Source organism: Pristis pectinata, chromosome 11, assembly GCF_009764475.1.
Source record: "Pristis pectinata isolate sPriPec2 chromosome 11, sPriPec2.1.pri, whole genome shotgun sequence".
In the NCBI taxonomy this organism is placed as follows: Eukaryota; Metazoa; Chordata; class Chondrichthyes; order Rhinopristiformes; family Pristidae; genus Pristis; species Pristis pectinata.
In genome coordinates, this window is record NC_067415.1 from 952,993 (window position 1) to 975,270 (window position 22,278).

At 49.3% G+C, this 22,278-nt stretch overlaps 1 protein-coding gene across 5 annotated transcripts in view; it reads right to left on the bottom strand.

The window, feature by feature from the left end:
• Positions 1-22,278, bottom strand: part of apbb1 (amyloid beta (A4) precursor protein-binding, family B, member 1 (Fe65)) — a 47,482-nt gene that overhangs the window by 16,402 nt on the left and 8,802 nt on the right. For all 5 annotated transcript variants that reach the window (XM_052026457.1, XM_052026455.1, XM_052026454.1 and 2 more), the window contains exons 2-4: positions 16,072-16,795; positions 8,683-8,891; positions 2,249-2,305 (exon numbers count right to left, since the gene is read on the bottom strand). In XM_052026457.1, the coding sequence (XP_051882417.1) occupies positions 2,249-2,305; positions 8,683-8,891; positions 16,072-16,768 (963 nt within the window). In that variant the 5' untranslated portion in view covers positions 16,769-16,795. The remainder of the gene's footprint in view (positions 1-2,248; positions 2,306-8,682; positions 8,892-16,071; positions 16,796-22,278) is intronic.

Below are 22,278 nucleotides of genomic sequence, written 5' to 3' on the forward strand. Positions count from 1 at the left end.
GTATACTTGGAGTTCCAGGAGGCGTTCAATAAGGTGCCACATAAAAGACATTCGTAAGACAAGGATGCATGGAGTTGGGGGTAAGGAATCAGCATGGACAGAGGATTGGTTAAACAATAGAAGGCAGAGAGTTGGGATAAATGGGTGTTTCTCTGGTTGGCAATCAGTGGTGAGCGGGGTGTCGCATGGGTCGGTACTGGGCCCACAACTTTTCACGATATACATTGATGATTTGGAAGAGGGGACCAAGTGTAGCTGATCTAAGTTTGCTGATGACATTAAATTGAGTGGAAAACAAAAAATTGTGCAGAGAATACAGAGAGTCTGCAGAGATATAGATAGGTTAAGTGAGTGGGCAAGGGTCTGGTAGATGGAGTACAATGTTGGTAAATGCGAGGTCATCCACTTTGGAAGAAGAAATAGAAGATCAGATTATTATTTAAATGGTGAAAGATTGCAGCATGCTGTTGTGCAGAGGGACTTGGGAGAGCTTGTGCATAAATCGCAAAAGGTTGGTTTGCAGGTGAAACAGGTTATCAAGAAGGCAAATGGAACGTTGGCCTTCATTACTGGAGGGATTGAATTTAAGAGCAGGGAGGTTATGCTGCAACTGTACAGGGTACTGGTGAGGCCGCACCTGGACTACTGCGTGCAGTTCTGGTCTCCTTACTTGAGGAAGGATATACTGGCTTTGGAGGCAGTGCAGAGGTTCACCAGGTTGATTCCGGAGATGAAGGAGTTAGCCTATGAGGAGAGATTGAGTCACCTGGGACTATACTCGCTCGAATTCAGAAGAATGAGAGGGGATCTTACAGAAACATATAAAATTATGAAAGGGATAGATAAGATAGAGGCAGGAAGGTTGTTTCCACTGGTAGGTGAGACTAGAACTAGGGGACATAGCCTCTAGATTTGGGAGAGTAGATTTAAGACAAAGTTGAGGAGAAACTGCTTTTCCCACAGAGCAGTGATTCTGTGGAATTCTCTGCCCAGGGAAGCAGTAGAGGCTACCTCATTAAATATATTTAACACAGTTAGATAGATTTTTGCACAGTAGGGGAATTAAGGGTGATGGGGAAAAGGCAGGAAGGTGGATCTGAGTCCACGGCCAGATCAGCCATGATGTTATTGAATGGCGGAGCAGGCTCGATGGGCCAGATGGCCTCCTCCTGCTCCTATTTCCTATGTTCTTATCTCAGACAGCAGAGCAGGAAACACTGCAGAGCAGGTACTAGGAGAAGGAAGGCTCCCATCAGGCATGGCCTTTAACCAACTGCCCACTTTACAGTCACACACTCAACTCCCCACCCAACCCCAAATTCTGCAATGCCACTTCTAATCAAGACATGGACGGTCAAAGAAGTTCAAATGCTCCTGTGCCTGCTTACTTACCCAAACCCTGTACCAATCCCAAACTGATCCCACTGCCCCCTCTCTCCCCACAGCTCTGTACCAGTCCTCAAACTAATCCCACTGCCCCCCTCTCTCCCCACAGCCCTGTACCAGTCCCCATACTAATCCCACTGCCCTACTCTCTCCCCACAGCCCTGTACCAGTCCCCACACTAATCCCACTGCCCCCCTCTCTCCCCACAGCCCTGTACCAGTCCCCACACTAATCCCACTGCTCCGCTCTCTCCCCACAGCCCTGTATGAATCCCCAAGCTAATCCCACTGCCCCGCGCTCTCCCCAAAACCCTGTACCCACCTCTATCACTTCCTCTGGCAGCTTGTTCCATATACCCACCACCCTGTGTGTGGAAAAACTTGCCCCTCAGATCTCTTTTAAATCATTCCCCTCTCACTTTAAACCCGTGCCCTCTAGCTTTAGACTCCCCTATGCTGGGAAAAAGATTCTAACTAACCTATCTGTGCCCCTCATAATTTTATAAACCTCTACGGTCACCCCTCAGCTTCCTGCACTCCAGTGAGAACAAACCCAGCCTGTCCAATCTCTCCTTCTAACCGCAGCCTCCATTCAAGGCCACAGCCTGGTGAATCTCTTCTGCACCCTCTCTACTGCTCCCCTATCCTTCCTGTAGTGTGGTGACCAGAACTGTTCACAATACTCCAAGTGCGGCCTGACCGATGCCTTGTATGGCTGGAACATGATGTCTTCACTCAGTACCCGTCTATGAAGGTGTGCAGATACTTTCACTACCCTATCCACCTGTGTTGCAGCAACGAACCTACACCCCAAGGTCCCTCTGTGCACCAACAGTGCTGTTTACCAACGGTCACGGACTTGCCTTCCAAATGTTGGCATCATCGCACTTATCGCCTGCAGACAAACCGGTCCACGTCAGCTGGAAGAAATCACAAGGCCGGGGCATGAAAAGGCTAACAACGTCAGTGAGGAGGGGAGAACAGGGACGTGGGGAGCACTTTGGGACCGGATACAAGGGAAACACTTACGTGGTATTAAGATAATAAACACCCACTCGCTCTGTGACTCTGATCCTCCGGATGTCCAAAGCCACCCGCCAACCTTTGCTTTTCCAGCCACCAACTGCTCATTGAGGAATGGGATAAGTGTTCTATAGGTGATCTGAGAAAACATTCCCCGTGAGGGGGGCTGGAACCTGGAACACACTCCCTGAGGGGATGGTGGAGGCAGAGACCCTCACAGCATTTCGTGTGTCTAGACGAACACTTGAATCATCAAAGTACAGATGGGTATGACGGCTGGCATGGACATGGTGACCAGAGGGGCCTGTTTCCGTGCTGGATGATCCCAAGATAGAAGCAGATGGCCATTCGGCCCTTTGAACCTGCTCCAAGATCCTGGCTGCTGATCTACTTCAGAACTCCCCATCTTCTCCCCACGTCCATTGACAAACATAGTGACTTTCCCCTGAATGTGTTCAGTGACACAGTCTCCACTGCCGTGTGTGGAAGAGAATCCATAGGTTCACCCCCTCTGGGTGATGAAATGTCTCCTGATCCCAGTCCTCTGAATGGCATTCCCTGTATCCTGAGGCTGTGATCCCTGGTTCCAGACATCAGGAACATCCTCCCTAGTCTACTCCGTCTGATGACCAGAGAGCAGGACTGATGTGAGGTTTCTATGAGATCCCCTCTCATTGTTCTCAACTCCAGTGAACAGGTGCAGATTTATCACAATTTCTCCTCATACGTCAGTCCTGCCATCTCATCAATCAGTCCAGTAAGCCCTTCATTACACCCTCTCTGTGGCAAGAACATCCTTCCTCAGATAAGGAGAGCAAAACTCGAGGCCCCATATAACTGCCGCAAGACATCCTTGTCCCTGAACTCCAATCTTACAGTGAAGACCAACATACCAAGATATCTCCAAACCCTATCCACCTTCTGCCAAGGGCCCCCAACACCACCCACCTATCCCCCCTGCCCCCGTCTCGCAGGAAGCAGGGTGACCTTTGTGTGCGTGTGGGGGGGGGGTGGGGGGGGGGCGTGTCTAAAGGACTGTGTGCTGGGCACTCCTACCAATGCTGTCACAGACAAGTTGACTAAGTAACAATCTGCTGGAGGAACTCAGTGGATCAAGCAACATCTGTGGGAGGAAAGGAAATGCTGATGTTTCGGGTCGAATCTATTTTTATCTATTTTTTAATAGGGTTTTAATTATAAGGGTTAGTTTTTAATAGGGTTATGATTATTAGGGTTAGTTTTTTATAAGGTTCTTTTTTAAGTGTTTCTATAAGTTTTAGTCGGGAAGAGTGGGGGCTGGACTGCACAGGCGCGGCGCGGGCAGTTTAGAAAGCAAACCGCCATATCCAGCAGGCAGCATCGGAGCGGGCAGCAGAGTGAGAGGTTGGGCTTTGGCTTGAGGGGCTTCAGCGTAAAGGGGCAAGGCAGGTGAGTAGCTGGTAAGTAGGTAAAGATAAGGTTTACCTGTTATCTGTGAAAAATATTTAAGTAGGAAAAACTAGGGGAAAAAAGGAATTAGTTCAGATGGAGGACATGGTGATGTGCTGCAGATGCTTGATGTCGGAGCTCGTGGACCTTGCTGTGGTCCACGATGGCCACATCTACAGTAAGTGCTTGAGGCTGGAGGAACTTCAGCTCAAAATTGATGAGCTGGAGTTACAGCTTCAAACACTGCGCAGCATCAGGGAGGGGGAGAGTTTTGTAGATACTGTACATCAGGAGACGGTCACCCCCCTTAGAGCAGGTACTACTGGAGTCCAGGAAGTAGATAGAAGGGTGACTGTCAGGGGAGGGAAAAGGAAAAAGAAAACGAACAGGCAGATCGAGCAGAGGACCCCGGAGGCTGTTCCCCTCAGTAACAGGTTTTCCGCTTTGGAGGCTGTTGAGGGGGATGACCTGCCGGGGCCCAGCAGCAGTAGCCAGGTCTGTGGCACTGGGACCGGTCCTGCTGCTCAGAAGGGAAGGGAGGAGAAGAGGAGGGCGGTAGTGATAGGGGAAACGGATAGGAGGTTCTGTGGCAGTGAGCATGAATCCCGGATAGTATGTTGCCTCCCAGGTCCCAGGGTCCGGGATGTCACTGATCGGGTCCACAGGATTCTAGAGTGGGAGGGAGAACAGCCAGAAGTCATGGTTCATGTTGGTACCAACGACATAGGTGGGAAGAGGGATGAGGTCCTGAAAAGTGAGTTTAGGGAGCTAGGCAGAAGGCTGAAGGACAGGACCTTGAGGGTAGCGATCTCGGGATTGCTGCCAGTGCCACGCAATAGTGAAGGTAGGAATAGGAGGAGATGGCAGATAAATGCGTGGCTGAGAAGTTGGTGCAGGAGGGAGGGTTTTAGATTTTTGGATCATTGGGATCTCTACTGGGGAAGGTGGGACCTGTACAGAGAGGACGGGTTACACCCGAACTTGAGGGGGGGCCCAATATCCTTGCGGCCAGGTTTGCTAGGGTGGTTCAGGAGGGTTTAAACTAGATTGCGAGGGAGGAGGGAACCGGAGGAATAGGTCAGAGGAAGAAGGGGATGGGGAAAAGTCAGATCTAACAGGTAGAGAGGCTTTGAGGAAGGAGAAGCAGAGTACAGGCCATAAAAGTAGAAAGGTGGATGGGCTAAAGTGCATTTACCTGAATGCGAGAAGCATCAGGAATAAGGGAGATGAACTGAGAGCTTGGATAAGTACATGGGACTATGATATTGTGGCTATTACGGAGACATGGCTGACATCGGGGCAGGAATGGATATTGAATATTCCTGGTTTTCAGTGTTTTAAACGGGATAGGGAGGAGGGGAGAAGAGGAGGAGGGCTGGCAATACTGGTCAGGGACACAGTTACAGCAGCAGAAAGGGTGGATAATGTAGAAGGATCCTCTCTAGAGTCAATATGGGTGGAAGTTAGGAACAACAAAGGGGCAGTTACCCTCCTGGGATTATTCTATAGGCCCCCCGGTAGCAGTAGGGATACTGAGGAGCAGATTGGGAGGCAGTTTTTGGAGAGATGCGAAAATAATAAGGTTATTATAATGGGACACTTCAACTATCCAAATATTGATTGCCACCTGCTTAGTGCCAAAGGTTTAGATGGGGCGGAGTTTGTTAAGAGTGTCCAGGACGGATTCCCAACGCAGTATGTTGACAGGCTGACTAGAGGGGATGCCATATTAGATCTAGTTTTAGGTAATGAACAGGGACAGGTGACAGATCTATCGGTGGGTGAGCATTTGGGGGACAGTGACCATTGCTCCATAACCTTTAGAATTGTCATGGACAGGGATAGGAGCAAAGAGGACGGGAAGATATTTAATTGGGGGAAGGTGAATTATGAGGCTACAAGGCGAGAATTTGGGAGTGTAAATAGGGATGACATTTTTGAAGGGAAATGTACTATGGAGATGTGGTCAATGTTCAGGAATCTCTTGCAGGATGTTAGGGATAAATTTCTCCCGGTGAGGCAGAGAAGGAATGGCAGTGTGAAGGAACCATGGGTGACGAGAGAGGTGGAACAACTAGTTAGGAAGAAGAGGGCAGCATACATAAGGTGTAAGCAGCAAGGATCGGACAGGGCTCGTGAGGAATACAGAGTAGCAAGGAAGAAACTTAAGAAAGGGCTGAGGCGGGCGAGAAGGGGACATGAAAAGGCTTTGGGGAGTAAGGTTAAGGAGAATCCCAAGGCTTTTTTCTCGTATGTGAAGAGCAGAAGGATGGCTAGAGTAAAGGTTAGGTCCAATTAAAGACAAAGGTGGGAGGATGTGCCTGGAAGCTGTGGAAGTGGGTGAGGTTCTCAATGAATACTTCTCTTCAGTATTCACCAAGGAGAGGGGTCTTGATGATGCTGAGGACAGTGTAGGTGAGGGTAATGTTCTAGAGTATGTAGATATTAAGAGAGAGGATGTGTTGGAGTTGTTAGAAAATATTAGGCCAGATAAGTCCCCGGGTCCTGACGGAATATTCTCCAGGCTGCTTCGTGAGGCGAGGGAGGAGATTGCTGAACCGTTGGTTAGGATCTTTGAGTCCTCATTGTCAACGGGGATGGTACCGGAAGATTGGAGGGTGGCGAATGTTGTCCCCTTATTCTAAAAAGGTAGTAGGGATAGTCCAGGGAATTACAGACCGGTGAGCCTTACATCTGTGGTGGGCAAGCTGTTAGAAAGGATTCTAAGAGATAGGATCTATGAGCATTTAGAGAATCATGGACTGATGAGGGACAGCCAGCATGGCTTTGTGAAGGGAAGATCTTGCCTCACAAGCCTGATAGGGTTCTTTGAGGAGGTGACCAGGAAGATTGATGAGGGTAGTGCAGTAGATGTGGTCTACATGGATTTTAGTAAGGCGTTTGACAAGGTTCCGCATGGTAGACTTCTTCAGAAGGTCAGAGGCCAAGGGATCCAGGGAAGCTTGGCCGTGTGGATTCAGAATTGGCTTGCCTGTAGAAAGCAGAGGGTTGTGGTGGAGGGAGTGCATTCGGATTGGAGGGCTGTGACTAGTGGCGTCCCACAGGGATCGGTTCTGGGATTTCTACTTTTTGTGATATTTATTAATGACTTAGATGAGGGAGTGGAAGGGTGGGTTAGCAAGTTTGCAGATAACACAAAGATCGGTGGCGTTGTGGATAGTGTGGAGGGCTGTCGAAGCTTGCAGAGGGATATTGATAGGATGCAGAGCTGGGCTGACAAGTGGCAGATGGAGTTCAATCCAGGGAAGTGTGAGGTAGTACACTTTGGAAGGACAAACTCCAAGGCGGAGTACAAGGTAAATGGCAGGATTCTGGGCAGTGTAGAGGAGCAGAGGGATCTGGGGGTTCATATCCACAGATCATTGAAAGTTGCCTCACAGGTGGATAGGATAGTTAAGAAAGCTTATGGGATGTTAGCTTTCATAAGTCGGGGGATCCAGTTTAACAGCCGCGAAGTAATGATGCAGCTTTACAAAACTCTGGTTAGGCCACACTTAGAGTACTGTGTTCAGTTCTGGTCGCCTCATTATAGGAAGGATGTGGAGGCGTTGGAAAGAGTGCAGAGGAGATTTACCAGGATGCTGCCTGGATTAGAGAGTATGGATTATGAGGAGAGACTAAAGGAGCTAGGGCTTTACTCATTGGAGAGAAGGAGGATGAGGGGAGACATGATGGAGGTATACAATATATTGAGAGGAATAGATAGAGTGGACAGCCAGCGCCTCTTTCCCAGGGCACCAATGCTCAAAACAAGAGGACATGGCTTTAAGGTATTGGGTGGGAAGTTCAAGGGAGATGTCAGAGGGAGGTTTTACACCCAGAGAGTGGTTAGGGCATGGAATGCGCTGCCTGGGGTGGTGGTAGAGGCTGATATGTTGGTCAAGTTCAAGAGATTGTTAGATAAGCATATGGAGGAAATTAAGATAGAGGGATATGTGGGAGGAAGGGGTTACATAGTCTTAGGTGTGGTTTGAAGGGCGGCACAACATGGTGGGCTGAAGGGCCCGTATTGTACCATATTGTTCTATGGTTCTATGGAAACCCTGCATCAGTAGACTGAGTCTCAGAACTATTAATGAGGACATGATTGCAAAGGTTTAACGAGCGTTGACTGTCTTACCACCAGCCACAGACCCAGTCTGGAGGCTCTGTTTGTATTCTATTTTAGAACATAGAACAGTACAGCATAGGAACAGGCCCTTCAGCCCACAATGTTGTGCTGAACTAATTAAACCAGTAATTAAACACCTAACTTAAATCAATCTCTTCTGCCTACACAATGTCCATATTCCTCCATTCTCTACACATCCATGTGCCTATCTAAGAGCCTTTTAAACCCCTCTATTGTATCTGCCTCCACCAGCACCCCTGGCAGCACATTCCAGGCACCCACCACTCTCTGTGTAAAAAACTTGCCCCCAGACTTCTTTGAACTTAACCTCTCTCACCTTAAATACACACCTTCTGGTACCAGACATTTCAACCCTGAGAATAAAATACTCTGTCTGTGCCTCTCATGATCTTATAAACTTCTATCAGGTCCCCCCTCAGCCTCTGACCCTCTAGAGAGAACAACCCAAGTTTGTCCAACCTCCCCTTATAGCACATGCCCTCTAATCCAGGCAGCATCCTGGTGAACCTCCTCCTTACCCTCTCCAAAGCCTCCACATCCTTCCTGTAATGGGGCAACCTTTAATGTCGTGACTTTGAGCGCCTTGCTGGCCCATCACTGAGGGTAGCGCAGAGTCATCACCTCGGGAGTCTGTGATCACAAACAAACCAAGCCAAGCCGAGGTGTGTCAGTGAAGGAGATGGCTGTACTTACCTGCTGCTCCTCCGAGGGCGTTGTGCACTGTGACATGATGGAGGGTTTTCGGGAGCCCTCCTTCTGCTCGCCAATGGGAGCTGGCGGCTCCCACTGTGTGGTCCCAGTGGGAATGTGCCAGTAGTAAGTCCCTGAGGTGTCGCGCACCCTCATCCAGCCCGCCGGCAAGTCCGCATCTGTCTCAAACGAGTTCCGATTCCAGATAGGATCTGAAACACAGGTGGGAATAACTCATCAGTAACCCACAAGAATCCTCAGGTCTGGTAGAGGCAGCAGACAGGACAAAGTTACCGCTTCAGGTTGATGACCTGGGCCAGAATGGGTTTTATACAGTGAGCTGTTGTGACGTGGAAAGGCCTGTCTGATGGGGAGCAGATTCAACCGGGACCTACAATGGAACTGGAAAAATAATGGGAACGGTGAAGGGGGGAGAGCAGGGAGAGGAGCGACCGAAGAGCTCGTTCAAATCGCTGGCACAGATATGATGGGCCGAATGGTGGAGCAGAGTCAGAATCTGTTTTAGATCCAACTGTCCTCAGATCTCAGGTGCACATGGGGTGTAAATTCCAGACACTGCTCCAACAGAGATCTGGAATTCTGCTGGATCTTTTTCCCAGCTTAAATCCAAGCAAACTGCAATTCCTGACAGGAGGACTGGCCTTCAACATAGGTGGGATTGGTGAGGAGGGAATGGAACACGAGTGGTCTGGTGAGAGACACAGTGTAAGGTGACCAGCTAAAGGTCCGGACTGAGACAAGGGAAATTCCATCAGGGAACGTGGAAATGGCAGAAACATTAAACAATCATTTTATTTTATGGAAGACCTCCCAGAAATAGTGGAGAACTATAGGTCCAGCGTAAATCAGGAGCTCTGAGAAGGGAGCAACAGTAATAATTAGAAATGGAGAAAGTAATCAGACTGAAAAGTGATAAATCCCCAGTACCCAATGAAGTAGGTGGCAAGTTTGGGGACGACTATTTGGGTGGGGGTATGATCAAGGGGGTTACGTTCAGGGGGGTCGGACCCGGCTCAGTGAAAGCACATGGACATGGCAGATGGAATTTAATATGAAAAATTGATAAAAGAAATAAAAAGGCAGAGTAGGTATTAGTTGGTAGGGGACTGGAAGGTGCTGGTGTTCAGAGGGACCTGGGTGTCCTTGAACACAAATCACTGGAAGTTAATGTGCAGGTACAGCAAGTAATTAGGAAGGCAAAGTGTACCTTGGCCTTTATAGCCAGAGGACTTGAAGGCAAGGATAGAGACAACTTGCTCCAGTTACGTTGAACCCTGGTGAGACCACAGCCAGCATACTGTGTACAGGTCTACTCTCCCCAAGGAAGGATCTATTCACGATACCCTCACTAAGGGAAAAGGACTCTGACCATCTACCCTATCTATGCCTCTCATAATTTTATAAACCTCCATCAGTTCACCCCTCAGCCTCCTTCACTCCAGGGAAAACTAGCCCAGCCTGTCCAATCTCTCCCTATAACTAAAGTCCTCCAAACCAGGCAACATCCAGAGGTGAATCACCTCTGCACTCTCTCCAGCGCAACCACATCCTTCCTGTAGTGTGGTGACCAGAACTGCTCACAAAATGCGCAAGTGGGATCTAACCAGTGTTGTAGATCTGGGCCCCCTAATAAACGCAGAACCTGGGCCAGCGCACCTCAGTAAACACAGAACCTGGGCCAGAACTGCGCACAGTATACACGTTGGATCTAACCAGTGTTTTGTAAAGCTGCAACATAACGTCCCAACATAATATTCCACGCCCTGGCCAGTGAAGCCAAGCCTGCCATATGCCTTCTTCACCACCGAATCTGCCCAGTCTGGTTCACCAGACCGATTCTGTGATCGTGCATTAAGTAAACTGAGCCTGTGCTCTCTGAGGAGACGAGAGGAGATCCCATCGAAAAGCACTGTCAGAACTTGGCTGGGTAGATGCAGGAATGACATTTCCCTTGGCTTCAGTGTCTAGAACTGGGGCTCACAGTCTCCTGGCCAGTCAGAACAGAGATACAGAGAAACTTCTTCCCCAGAGGCTGGTGAACCTTTGGAATTCTCTATCCCAGACAGGGTAGAGATAATGTGACTTTACTCAAACAGACATTAATGTGGTGCAGCGGGTAGAGCCGCTACCTCACAGCTCCAAGGTCCTGGGTTTGATCCCGACCTCCGGCGCTGTCTGTGTGGAGTTTGCACATTCTACCTGTGACCCCGTGGGTTTCTCCCGGGCGGTCCGGTTCCCTCCTGCGTCCCAACGACGTGCAGGTTGGTGGGTTAATTGGCCCTGTGAATTGCCCCCAGTGTGTGGGTGAGGGGGTTGGTGGGAATGTGGGGAGAAGGGACTGGGATCAGTGTAGGGTTGGTGTGTGGGTGGTTGATGGTCGGCATGGACTCAGTGGGCCAAAGGACCCGTTTCTGTGCTGTGCGTTAAGGTTGAAGGGACGTGGAGTTAGGGCAGGAAAGTGCCAGAGGTTAAACAGCTGTGATCTCATTGTGGGGCAGCAGGTAGAAGGGGCCGAACAGTCTGTTCCTGCTTCTATGTCTCACGTTCAGGCTCGTGGTCAGTGAGGGAGCACAGGGTGAGGTGTGAGGGCGTGTAGACTGTGGGAAGCCTGTGAGCAGTGGCCTACCGCAGGGATCGGTGCTGCCCTCTCACCCCTTGTCATGTCCACAAATGATTTGGACATGAATGTGTGAGGGTGATTAGTAAATTTGCCAATGACATGACAATCCATGGTGCTGTTGATAGTGAGGAGAGCAGTCGCTGGCCACAGGGTGACATTGATCGGTTGCTAAGATGGACAGAGCTCTGGCACATGGACTCAATCCTGACAAAGGTGCAGCAATGCGCTTTGGGAGGACTGATGAGGGTAGGACGTACACAGTGAACAGTGGTGTCCGAGGGAGTAATGAGTGACAGATATTCCTGGGATGGGGGTGGGGAGGGGAGGCCCAGGAGGGTGGGGGATGGGTCACACCTGTGGGGGGGTGGAGGAGACACGCTCGGGAGGGTGGGGGACACCCCTGTGGAGGGGGAGGAGAAGCTGCTCTGCTAGCACCAGAGTACCAGTGACCAGAGGCAGCAGGAGGCACGGCCATGCTTGTGCCTCCCATCCTGGGTCAGCAGGACACTGCCCACAGCCTCTGTCACCAGGTGGGCTCAGGATGTGGGGAGACCACGACAGCATGAACAGGACACATTCCTCAGCCAGGGTCAGGGGCTGTGCTGGAGATAGATGAGGTGACGAGAGGCAGCTGGGGCTTGAGACACAGCCCAGTCCATCACATACACCAGCCTCCCCTCCACTGACTCCATCTACACTTCTCACTGCCTCAGGAAAGCAGCCGACATATCGAGGACCCCTCCATCCCAGACATTCTCTCTTCTCCCCCTCTCCTGTCAGGCAGAAGATACAACAGCTTGAGAACACGTACCATCAAGCTCAAAGACAGCTTCTATCTCACTGTTATAAGACTCTTGGACGGATCTCTCATATGCTAAAGATGAACTCTTGATCTCCCAATCTACCTCGTTATGACCTTGCACCTTATTGTCTACCTGCACTGCACTTCCTCTGTAACTGTAACACTATATTCTGCATTCTGTTATTGTTTCTCCGTTTGTACTACCTTAATGTACGTATGAACAGAATGATCGGTCTGGATGGACCAAAACAAAAGATTTTGACTGTATCTTGGTACATGTTGGGGTGGGGAAATGGTGGCACACACCGCCCCTCTACATTTGCCCCTCCACCCACCTGTGAATGGGATTAGTACTGACCAGGGGCTGAAGTGCTGTAGGACTCTATGATCACTCCTGTTGTAAACCACACTGGTCTTGGTCCAACACATCAGAATTCCTTTAACCAGAGGTCTCAGCAGCAGTTTACACTGGTCAGGAAGATGGTCACATTCAAGTGAGACTCCCAAAAATGTGGGATAATCACCTGCCCCAACCTTCACACCATCTCCAGGACCGCAGATCCCAGGACTCACAGCATCCACATGCACCATCCCATCACACACTCCCACAGCAGGGTCAGCATGCTTGGATCAAATTTGTGTTAAAGCCCTATGAAGTATTTAAGTTTATAAATGCATGATGAGTAATTATGTGCTAATGTCCAGTAAGGGAATAATATTATTTATAAGTGGAAGGATGGGTTGGTAAGTTTGCAGATGACACGAAGGTTGGTGGTATAGTAGATAGTGTAGAAGGTTGTCGTAGGTTGCAACGGGATATAGACAGGATGCAGAGCTGGGCGGAGAAGTGGCAGATGGAGTTCAGTTCGGAGAAGTGTGAAGTGATACACCTTGAAAGAACAAATTTGAAGGCGGAGTACAAGGTTAATGGCAGGAATCTTAGCAGTGTGGAGGAACGAGTCCATAGATCTCTCACAGTTGCCACGCAAGTTGATAGGGTTGTTAAGAAGGCGTATGGTGTGTTGGCCTTCATTAGTCAGGGTACTGAGTTCAAGAGCTGTGAGGTAATGTTGCAGCTCTATAAAACTCTGGTTAGACCACACTTGGAGTATTGTGTTCAGTTCTGGTTGCCTCATTATGGGAAGGATGTGGAAGCTTTGGAGAAGGTGCAGAGGAGATTAACAAGAATGCTGCCTAGATTAGAGAGCATGTCTTATGAGGAGAAGTTGAGTGAGTTAGGGCTTTTCTCTTTGGAGCGACGGAGAATGAGAGGTGACTTGTATAAGATTATGAGGGGCATACACAGAGTGCGCAGCCGGGACATTTTCCCCAGGGCGGCAATGGCCAATACTGGAGGTAACCCATTTAAGGTGTGTGGAGGGAGGTGCCAGATGTAGGTTTTTTTTTACACACAGAGTGGTGGGTGCCTCTTGTGAGAAATCCATATGGCTGTCACGTGACAGTAGCGACACTGACTCCCACTAACCACTGTCAATCAAGGTGCGGCTCCACCCATCCCTCAGGTGTGACAGTACCTTTTGCCTCTGAACTTGCCTGACCATTGGCTGTGGCAGGAACCTTTGTCTTTGACTCCCACACCATTGGCTCCTTTAAATCACAACAGTGAGGCTCCACCCAGCCTCCTAGCACCAATAAAAGGGCTGCCTCCCCTAGTGCTTCCTCTTTGATGACCCCAGGAGCAGTGAGACAACACTGCAGAGATCATTGGTAAGAGTACATCACCACATGGTCAGGGAGCATTAAGGGCCAATGCCAGTGTGGGTCAGGCATTGAAGGGTTATATCCTGAAGTTGTACATTGTTATTGTGTGCTTGTTTGTATCAGTGTGTGTGAGTATCAGTGTGTGTGTGTGTTGTGTGAGTGTATTTTACCCCAGTTGCGCTTCCCCTCTCGTGTTCGTGCTATCCTGTGCGTGAGTGAGTGTGTGTCTGTTCCCATCCATTCTGTCCCGCGTTTGCCTTTGTGATTAAACTAGTTTTGGTCTACAAAGCTCGTGACCAGAGTCCTTGATCCTTAAGACAGTAAAGAAAGATTTCACACAACAGTGCCTGGGATGCACTACTGGGGGTGGTGGTAGAGGCTGATACAATAGGGTCACTTAAGAGACTCTTGGATAGGCACATGGATGAAAGAAAAATAGAGGGTTATAGGAGGTGAAGTAGAGGGGGGAATAGATTGAATGGGGAAAAGGTTTATATAGGTTGGCACAACATCGTGGACTGAAAGGCCTGTACTGTCCTGCACTGTTCTATGTTCTATGTATATAGGCATGGTAGTGTAGTGGTTAGCATAATACTATTACCGCGCCAGCGACCCGGGTTCAATTCCCGCCACTGTCTGTAAGAAGTTCTCCCCATGTCTGCTTGGGTTTCCTCCGGGTGCTCTGGTTTCCTCCCACATTCCAAAGGGTCAGGAAGTTGTGGGCACGTTATGTTGGAGCCGGAAGCGTGGCGACACTTGGTGACACTGGAAGCATCGCCATTGTCAACCTTGGCATCCACCTGCCTGGATTTTAACCACAATCAGAAGCTCGGTGGCTGACATGATCACTTTGGAATCAACTCACTTCCAGATCAGCAAACTGGAAAGCCACACTGACCAACGGTTAACTTTGAGCACTTCCTGCTATTTCTGAAGGACACAAGAAGCAGGAGGGAGCCTCCTTGTGTTGCTGGTAAACAATCCTGGTTGTGGTGGTGGGGGAACGGCTGGGCTGAGGGTGACACAATGCTGCAGCGGGTAGTGTTGCTGCCTCTCAACTCCAGAGACCTGGGTTCGATCCTGACCTCAGCTGCTGTCTGTGTGGAGTTTGCACGTACTCCCTGTGACCGCGTGGGTCTCCTCTGGTACTCCCACATGCCAAAGATGTAATTAGCCTCTGTAAGTTAACTTTAGTGTGGATAAGATGCAAAATAAATCAGTAGAGTGTTGATGGGCACGTGTGAGAGAGAATGCTGCAGGGTGCAGGGATCAGGAGAGGGGAATGGGACTGATGGGATTGTTCTGCTGGGAGCCAGCATGCATCTGATAGGCCCAATGGCCTCCTTCTGTGCCAAAATAATTGACCTTACTGAGGTTTATAAAATCATGAGGGGCACAGATAAGGCGGATGGTCACAGTATTTCCCCAGGGTAGGGGGAGTCTGAAACTGGAGGGCACAGGTTTAAGGTGAGAGGGGAGGGGTTTAAAGGGGACCTGAGGGGCAAGTTTTTCACCCAGATGGTGGTGGGTGTGAGGAACGAGCTGCCAGAGGAAGTGGTAGAGGCAGGTACATTAACAACATTTAAAAGACACTTGGACAGGTCCATGGATAGGAAAGGTTTAGAGGGATAGGGGCCAAACGCAGGCAAATGGAACTGGCTCAGGACGTCAACATGGACGCAGTAGGCGGAAGGGCCTGTTCCCACGTCGGATAGCTCTGTGACTCTAACAAGTGAGACACAAGGGAAGTCCCTGGGCAGACACCAGTGATCCTGGACTTTGTAATGAGACTGAAGGTTATCAGCTGATAACTGAACAAGATGACAATGCAGGGATTGAGTTGGAGCAGCAAGCAACAGGACGGTTCCTGTTCCAGCTCAACCTTCCGCTCACCTCCTTATACAGCGCCCAGAGAATGGGGCAAGTGACAGACCAGGACACAGCTCTGTCTGCAGGAGGCTGCAGCAAAGTGCTGGGGCTCCTGTGTCCCAGCACCACCTGGCCTGACAGCACGTCCCACCCAGAGGTGTCCCCGGAGCCTGTCCCGATGGGTGCAGGGAGTCAGGCTGTTCCTGGAGGGGTGCAGGGTAACAGTGACCACGACAGTGCCCCCCGGTCAATGAAAGCTGCTGCAACTCCAGCCCCACACCAACACTTGGAGATGGATGTTCCGTTCCTCACACACACCGCCGGCAGCGACCAACACCACCCCTGAGCTGTCCCTTACCCATATCGTCGGGTGAACTCCAGGACACGCTGCCTTGGGACAGGCTGGTCCAACTGGAGTCCTCGTCACTGGCAGCCGTGTTCCTCATCCCAAAGAACAGGCATGATCCCTTCCTGTCGTCGCAGGGAGCCTCCAGGGGAATGTCCAGCCTGCCATCGGCAGCGTGGTCTGCCGGCTGCTCCCCATTGACCGGGAGCTGACCGCCTGCTTCCACTGGACAGCTCTCACAGTCTCCTTGGTGCAGGTGGAGGAGGAGAGGCTGCTGTGTGTCCGCGTTCTGGGAGCTGCCCTCCAGGGACAGCTCCAGCCCCATGTAGTAACTGAGGAAGCCGTTGTTCCTGCTGGGAACAGGCTCGCTGACAGCCTGCACCTTGGCCGGAGAGCCAGCCTGCTCCAGGTTTGCCCTCTCCTCTCCTCCTTCTCCCTTGGTGATGTTTCGGTTCTGGTCCTGCCTCTCGTGCTCCGCCGCCTTGCGCATCTGGTTCCGCCCCTCCTTCATCCACTTGGTGTTGGTGGTGTCCGTGGCCAACCCCATGGCAGCCTGTAGGTCCGTCGAAGCGTAAACCTTGCGGCCCTTGGGCTGGGGACCGCGCTTCAGGTCCGCGTTGAGCAGCTCATTGTGCGAGGACCGGAGGTCGAGGGTCAGCGAAGGGGTCACGCAGCCATTTACGTTGACCAGGTCTGTCTGGTTGGCCATGGCGGCTGACGAGGTGCCTGGATCACTCTGCGGAACAGAGGACAGCATTAGAACAGAGCATTGCATGAGGCCACTTAGCCCATCACCCCTCTGATAGCATGGCCTGCGATTCTCCAGCACAGAGCAGTGCAGCACAGGAGCAGGCCCTTCAGCCCACCATGTCTGTGCTGAACACGATGCCAATTTAAACTGCACATCTGTCTGCACATGATCTGTATCCCTCTGTTCCCTGCCTATCATGTGTCTGTCCAAATGCCTCTTCAACGTTGCTATACTATCTGCCTCCACCTCCCACCCCCCGGCAGCCTGTTCAGGGCACCCACCACTCTCTGTGTAAACATAGGAACATAAAGAAAACTTTGTCCCACACATCTCCTTTAAACGTTCCCCCCTCACCGTAAAACTATGCCCTCTGGTAGAACGTAGAACAGTACAGTACAGCACAGGCACAGGCCCTTCGGCCCACGATATCTGTGCTGAACACAATGCCAAACTATATCTCTTCTGCCTGCACATGGTCCATATCCCTCCATTCCCTGCACATTCATGTGTCTACCTAACAGCCTCTTAAACACCACTATCGTATCTGCCTCCACCCCCACCCCTGGCAGCACGTTCCAGGCACCCACCACTCTCTGTGTAAGAAAAAAACTTGCCTCACACATCTCCTTTAAACTTTCCCCCTCTCACCTTAAATGTATGTCCTCTAGTACTTGACATTTCTACCCTGGGAGGAGGACTCTGACTGTCTACCCTGCCTGTGCCTCTTATAATTTTATAAACTTCTATCAGGTCTCCCCTCAGCCTCTGATGTTCCAGGAAAAAAAGAGTCCAAGTTTGTCCAACCTCTCCTTTTAACCAAACTTCTCTAATCCAGGCAGCATCCTGGTGAACTCGGTGTCACTCGGAAGCGCGTGGGTGATTTAAATAGAAGACCACCATATCCAGCGGGCAGCGGAGTGAGAGGGAGCAGAGTGGTTGGGCTTTGGCTTAGGCTTCAGCGGGACTGGGTAAGAGGCGAGATTTATAGAGCAGGGGTTTATTTATCTCAGTAGATAGTATTGGACAGTGCCATAGCAGTATGCATCTGGAGTTGGTCTTGTGTTTGGAGTGCCAGATGTGGGGACCCTGGGAGACTACCAGCCTCCCCGACGACTACATCTGCACAAAAGTGCACCAAGCTGCGGCTCCTCAAGGAACATGTTGAGAGTCTGGAGCAGCAGCTCAATGACCTTCGGCTGATTAGGGAGAGCGAGCAGGAAATAGACAGGAGTTATAAGGAGTTTGTAGAGAGTACCTCTGTGGAGGTCCCCCTCAAATAGGTATCTCATTTTAGATTCTGTTGGAGAGGATGACCCGACAGAGGAAGACCACGGCAACTGGGACCTTGGCACCGTGCCCGGTACTGTGGTCCAGTGGGGAAAGAGTAATGCAGTGGTTATTGGGGATTCTATAGTGAGGGGAACAGATAACAGATTCTGCGAAACTGACAATGAATCCCGGATGGTGTGTTGCCTCCCTGGTGCCGGGTACGGGATGTCACGGACCGGCTCCAGAATATTCTGAGGGGAGAAGGTGAGCAGCCAGAAGTCTTGGTACATGTAGGTACCAATGACATAGGTAGAAAAAGAGAAGAGGTCCTGAAGGAGGAATACAAGGAGTTAGGAAGAAAGTTGAGAAGTGGGACCTCACGGGTGGTAATTTCAGGATTACTACCTGTGCCACGTGCCAATGGTAGAAAGAATAGACAGCTCTGGCAGGTGAATGCGTGGCTGAGTGACTGGTGCAGGGGACGGGGCTTCATATTTCTGGATCATTGGGACCTTTTTTGGGGGAGGCATGACCTATTCACTAAGAATGGGTTACACCTAAACTCCAAAGGGTCCAATATCCTGGCGGGAATGTTTAATTTAGCTGTTGGGGAGGGTTTAAACTAATCTGGCAGGGGGATGGAAACCAGGATGTTAGGATACAAGATGTTAGGGTAAGGGAGGAGGTTTATAGAACCAAGTCCAAGACAGTGTGCAGTGAGGATGGCAAGAGGGATAGACAGGTGAGAAGTCATAACTTGCTGAACAATAGAAGTACAACAAACCAGGATGTTAGGATACAGGATGTTAGGATGGAGGATGAAGTATATAGAAACAAGTCCATGATAGTGTGCAGTGAGGATGGTAGGAAGGACAGGCAGGTGAAAAGTCAGGATAATTTGCTGAACAATGGAAGTACAACAAAATCAGTAGCAGATACTGGCCTAAATGTACTATATGTAAATGCACGTAGCATTAGGAATAAAGTGGATGACCTAGAGGCACAACTACAGGTTAATAAAAACGACATTGTGGCAATCACCGAGTCATGGCTTTCTGACGGATGTGATTGGGAACCGAATATCCAGGGGTACACAGTGTATAGGAAGGATAGGTGGGTAGGCAGAGGGGGTGGTTTGGCCATGATGGTTAGTAATGATATAAAATCAATAGAAAGGAAGGACATTGGGTCAGAAGAGGTGGAATCCTTATGGGTGGAGCTAAGAAATAGCGAGGGTAAAAGGACAATAGTAGCAATTATATATAGGCCCCCTAATAGCAGTTTAGTTGCAGTTTGAAATAGAAAAAGTGTGTCAGAGTGACAACGTTAAGATCATTATGGGGGATTTTAACATGAAGGTGAACTGGGAAATCCAGCAAGGCAGTAGATCTCAGGAGAGTGAGTTTATGGAATTTCTACGGGACAGCTTTTTGGAGCAACTTGTTGATGAGTCCACCACTGGATCGGCTGTTTTGGATTGGGTGCTGTGTAACGATCCAGAGGTGATTAGGGAACTAAAGGTAAAGGAACCAGTAGGAACTAGTGATCACAATATGATTGAATTCAGTTTCAAATTTAAGAAGGAGAAGCTGATAACTGGTGTATCGATATTTCAGTGGAACAAAGGAAATTACAATGGTATGAGAGAGGGGCTGGCCAAAAATGATTGGAAGAGTAAGCTAGCTGGAGGGATGGCAGAGCAGAAATGGATGGAATTTCTACAAGAAATAAGGAAGATGCAGGATAGATATATTCCAAGAAAAAAGAGGGTTTTGAATGGAAAAAAGGCACAAATGTGGATAACAAGAGAGATGAAGGCTAAAATAAAAGCAAAAGGGAGGGCATACAAGGAAGCAAAAATTAGTGGGAAAACAGAAGACTGGGAAACTTTTAAAAACCTGCAGAAAGAAACTAAGAAGGTCATTAGGAAAGAAAAGATGAATTATGAAAGGAAGTTGGCAGATAACATTCGAAAGGATACTAAGTTTTTAAAAAATATATAAGAAGTAAGAGAGACATGGGTTGATATAGGACCAATCGATAAGTGCAGGAGAGATTATAATGGATGATAAAGAGATGGCAGATGAACTAAATGAGTACTTTGCATCGGTCTTCACTGTGGAGGACATCAGCAATATACCGGATAGTCAGGGGTCTCAAGGAATGGAACTGAGTTCAGTTAAGATTACTAGAGAGAAGGTGCTAGGAAAGCTAAATGGACTAAAGACTGATAAGTCTCCCGGACCGGATGAGGTGCATCCCCGGATTCTTAAGGAGGTGGCTTTAGAGATTGTGGAGGCACTGGTGATAATTTTCCAGGAATCGATAGACTCCGGCATGGTTCTGGAGGACTGGAGGGTCACAAATGTAGTTCCGCTGTATAAGAAAGGTGGGAGGTAGCATAAAGGAAATTACAGACCTATTAGTCTGACGTCAGTGGTGGGAAAGTTATTAGAATTGATCCTCAGGGATGAGGTTATGGAATACCTAGAGGTGCAAGGCAAGATAGGTCCAAGCCAACATGGTTTCATGAAGGGAAGATCCTGCCTGACCAACCTATTGGAGATTTTTGAAGAAATCTCAGGTAGGGTGGATGAGGGAGAGGCGGTAGATGTTGTGTATTTAGACTTTCAAAAGGCCTCCGACAAGGTGCCACACAAGAGACTGATTAATAAGATGAGAGGTCATGGAATTACAGGTAGGATAACAGAATGGGTGGAGCATTGGCTGGTTGGCAGGAAGCAAAGGGTGGGAATAAAAGGATCCTGTTCTGGTTGGTTACCAGTGGTGTTCTGCAGGTGTCAGTGTTGGGGCCGCTTCTTTTTACCTTGTACATTAACGATTTGGATGACTGAGTAAATGGTTTTGTGGCTAAGTTTGCGGATGACACCAAGATAGGTGGAGGAGTAGGGAGTATTGAGGAGACAGGAAAGTTGCAGAGAGACCTAGATAGTTTAGGAGAATGGGTAAGGAAATGGCAGATGAGATTCAATGTTGAGAAATGTGCCGTTGTACACTTTGGAAACAGAAATAAACAGGCAGATTATTATCTAGAAGGGGAGAAAATTCAAAGTACAGAAGTACAAAGGGACTTGGGGGTACTCGTACAGGATACCCTAAAGGTTAACCACCAGGTCGGATCAGCGGTAAGGAAAGCGAATGCTATGTTGGCATTCATTTCCAGAGGTATAGTGTATAAAAGTAAGGAAGTGTTGATGAGGCTCTATGGGGCACTAGTGAGGCCTCATTTGGAATACTGTGTACAGTCTTGGGCCCCATATCTTAGGAAAGATGTGCTGATGTTGGAGATGGTTCACAGGACATTTACGAGGATGATTCCCAGAATGAAAGGGCTTGGTGGGTGAGTCCAGGACCAGAGGGCACAATCTTAGAATTAGAGGGTACAGGTTTAAAACAGAAATGAGGAGAAATTTCTTTAGCCAGAGGGTAGTGAATTTATGGAATTCCTTGCCACATACAACAGTGGAGGCCAGATCACTGGAGGTGTTTAAGGAGGAGATAGATAGATATCTGAATAGTCAAGGTATCAAGGGATATGGGGATAAGGCCGGAACTTGCGGTTAGAATAGTTTTTTTTCCTGCTCATGGAGCAGACCCCCCCCCATTTCTCTTTTTTTTTCTTTCTCCCCTTTGGAGCAGACCCGAAGGGCTGAATGGCCTACTTCTGCTCCCTTGTCTTGTGGAACCTCTTCTGCACCCTCTCCAAAGCCTCCACATCCTTCCTGTAATGGGGTGACCAGAACTGCACGCAATGCAGCCTGACCAGTTTTGTACAGCTGCAACACTGTTACAGCTGTAACTTTTGCAGAACATAGAAGAATACAGCCCAGATACAGGCCCTTCAGCCCACGGGTCTGTGCTGACCATGATGGCAATCCAAACCAATCCCATCTGCCTGCACATGGTCTATTTTGATCCATTCCCTGCCTGTTCACATGCCTCTTTAAATGCCTCCTAAACAACACCACGATCAATAAAGTATGTGCAAGTTAAATATGGCTTCTTTACCACCCTATCTACTTGTGTGGCCACTTTCAGGGAGTGATAGACTTACACCCCAAGATCCCTCTGTACATCAATGCACCTAAAGGTCCTGCCATTTACTCTACGCTTTCCCCTTACATTTGACCTCCTAAACTTGGCCAGATTAAACTCCATCTGCCATTTCTCTGCCTACA